Source organism: Terrapene carolina, unplaced genomic scaffold (assembly GCF_002925995.2).
Source record: "Terrapene carolina triunguis isolate 2854851 unplaced genomic scaffold, T_m_triunguis-2.0 Scaffold2529, whole genome shotgun sequence".
Taxonomy (NCBI): Eukaryota; Metazoa; Chordata; order Testudines; family Emydidae; genus Terrapene; species Terrapene triunguis.
Genome location: NW_020666880.1, coordinates 1 through 2,417, shown reverse-complemented (window position 1 = coordinate 2,417; position 2,417 = coordinate 1). Strand labels below are relative to the sequence as shown.

Below are 2,417 nucleotides of genomic sequence, written 5' to 3'. Positions count from 1 at the left end.
AATTTTGAATCCATTTGGGGGCTGGCACTTTTCACACAGACTTTGTTCTTCTTTTCTCACTTGATTTATTTTCCTCAGAGTAAAAAAAAAAAAAAAAAAATGAATAAAAAAGTCTAGAGAGCTGTAAGAGGGAAAACAAGGTCCTTTGATAGTTTCTCCATCATCTGAGCTAGAGACATACATCTAAGACAGGGGTAGGCAACCTATGGCACGTGTGCCAAAGGCGGCACGCGAGCTGATTTTCAGTGGCACTCACACTGCCCGGGTCCTGGCCACCAGTCCAGGGGGCTCTGCATTTTAATTTAATTTTAAATTTTAAGCTTCTTAAACATTTAAAAAACCTTGTTTACTTTACATACAACAATAGTTTAGTTATATATTAAAGACTTATAGAAAGAGACCTTCTAAAAACGTTAAAATGTATTACTGGCACGCGAAACCTTAAATTAGAGTGAATAAATGAAGACTCGGCACACCACTTCTGAAAGGTTGCCGACCCCGATCTAAGACATTTATGACAGTCAGAAATAAGGCTCTTTCCTCTATACGGCCACATGATCTCTGTGTCAGTAGGCTCCCCATGCCCACCAAAGTAGTCACTCAGAGGATCTGTGTGGCACGCTGAAGGGAGCAGGCTGCAGGTGGAGTGAAACATTCAGTGCTGAGTGTTTGCGTGCAAGTCTTTGAGAGTCAAACTGAGCTGGTGGGGTCACAATGGTGTGATCTCCAAGGCACTAAGGGCTTCATTCTGCACCACTGCAGTCAATGAGAACTTTGCCATTGATTTTGATGGGTGCAGAATTAGGTCCTAAGTGAGTGTGGGAAATGGGGTGGGGGCAGGGAATGCTGGAAACACTTTGAAGAAGTTTGCCGAAGTGGGATCTGGCTACTTTCCTGGCTAGTGGCATCCATACACCAACAGCTGTACGTAACCACAGCACCCAGTGTTGGCCATCGGTAGAGTCAGCAGACACGGCTGGCCGGACCCTTGGTCTGACCTGCTTTGACAAATCCAACGTACGCTATTTGGCCTAAATTATGGATGTTGTGTTCATGGAACAGAGAGATCAATAGCCAGGCAGAATGACAGCATGTGCTGTGCAAGCTTCCTGCCAATTCTACCAATGCATCTCGATTTTGCCCTATAGCAGACCCTGGTAACCATGGTCTGGGCGCCCACACAAGTCTGCACCTCAGTCCTAGCCTGCAGTGCCCCCAAACCTCTCCTGAGCAGAGCCTGCCAATTGTGTTAAATTCAGTGGCAGTTTGTGATGTTCACAGAATGGGGATGGGGAGGAGGAGGGAGACCCTCCCAAATGAGTTTTCACTGCTGAATCTAAGCAAGGAAGTAAACCCCTGGGCTTTACAGGTGAATGGCTGATGCACCAACCCAACTGAGCCACACACCTCTTGCTAATTCCCTGTAGGAAGTCAGCACAGATCTGCACTGTGACCTTCCTGGAATTCAGATGCCTGAAAGGACCCACCCTTGCAACATACAGCGCTCTCTAGACTGGGAAGGTGAGCAGCCTGCAGCCTGTCCATTGCCAATCCGGGCTGCTCCGGGGCACTGTTCTCTCCCACACCCTGCCCATGTGGGGCTCACTCCGGTATGTAGTCCCTGAAGGAGTTGAAGCTGAGGCTCCGGCCACCAGAGTTCAGGGTGGAGTTGGCATGCATCTTTGGAATCTTTTCCATCAGCTTAGACACGGCCCTCCTCTTGAAGGAGCCCGGGGAGAAGTGCCCCTGTCTCATCAGCTCATTATACAGGGTGTTGAACACCACCACGGTCTCGTCGTAGCTGTCCCTGGTGGAGATCTCGTAGAAAGGATGCTTCAGGGCTTTGGAGAGGTTCTCACCATCCTCACAAGACACCATCCGGTCAAACTGCAGGTCCTTCTTGTTGCCAACAATCACCACGGGCGGCTGGTCACTCCCACCGCTCCGCTTGGGGCTCGAGTGGATGTGGTTGATGAGGAAGCACAGCCTCATGACCTCGTCGAAGCTGCACCGGTCGGTCACAGAATACACCACGGCAAAGCCGTCGCCCCACTTGATCTTCTCCTCGATCTGCAAGGAGTCTTCCTCCTAGGGAGGGGAGAACAGAAATCATAGCATCACCACCCGAGGCAGCTTTTTAATGCAATGAGCTCAAAATGTTTTTACCAGCATTGGACCACCTCCTGCTTTCGCTCCCACTGGGGTCAATGGTAAAACTCAACAGTGCGCAGTGCCCTGTAATACCATTCTGGGGTATCAGTGCTGATTCGAGGCCGAGGGGCCACCAACATCACCTCTTGCAGAGTGGTCATTGGAGGCTGACCATCTAAGCATTGACCCAGTGTGACCCAGCTTAGCTTGTGACATCGGATTGGCAGCAGGCCATTGTGCAGTAATAATTAATTTACAGGCAGCCA

The 2,417-nt window shown here is 49.7% G+C and overlaps 1 protein-coding gene across 1 annotated transcript; it reads right to left on the bottom strand.

Annotated features, from left to right (window-relative positions):
- Positions 1-1,602: 1,602 nt before the first annotated feature.
- On the bottom strand, positions 1,603-2,088 carry LOC113408245 (ras-related and estrogen-regulated growth inhibitor-like; the record flags this gene model as incomplete). Its single annotated transcript, XM_026661419.1, has 1 exon — positions 1,603-2,088. A coding segment is annotated over one exon (486 nt), but the record flags the coding sequence as incomplete, so codon positions are not given.
- Between the last annotated feature and the right edge of the window lie 329 nt (positions 2,089-2,417).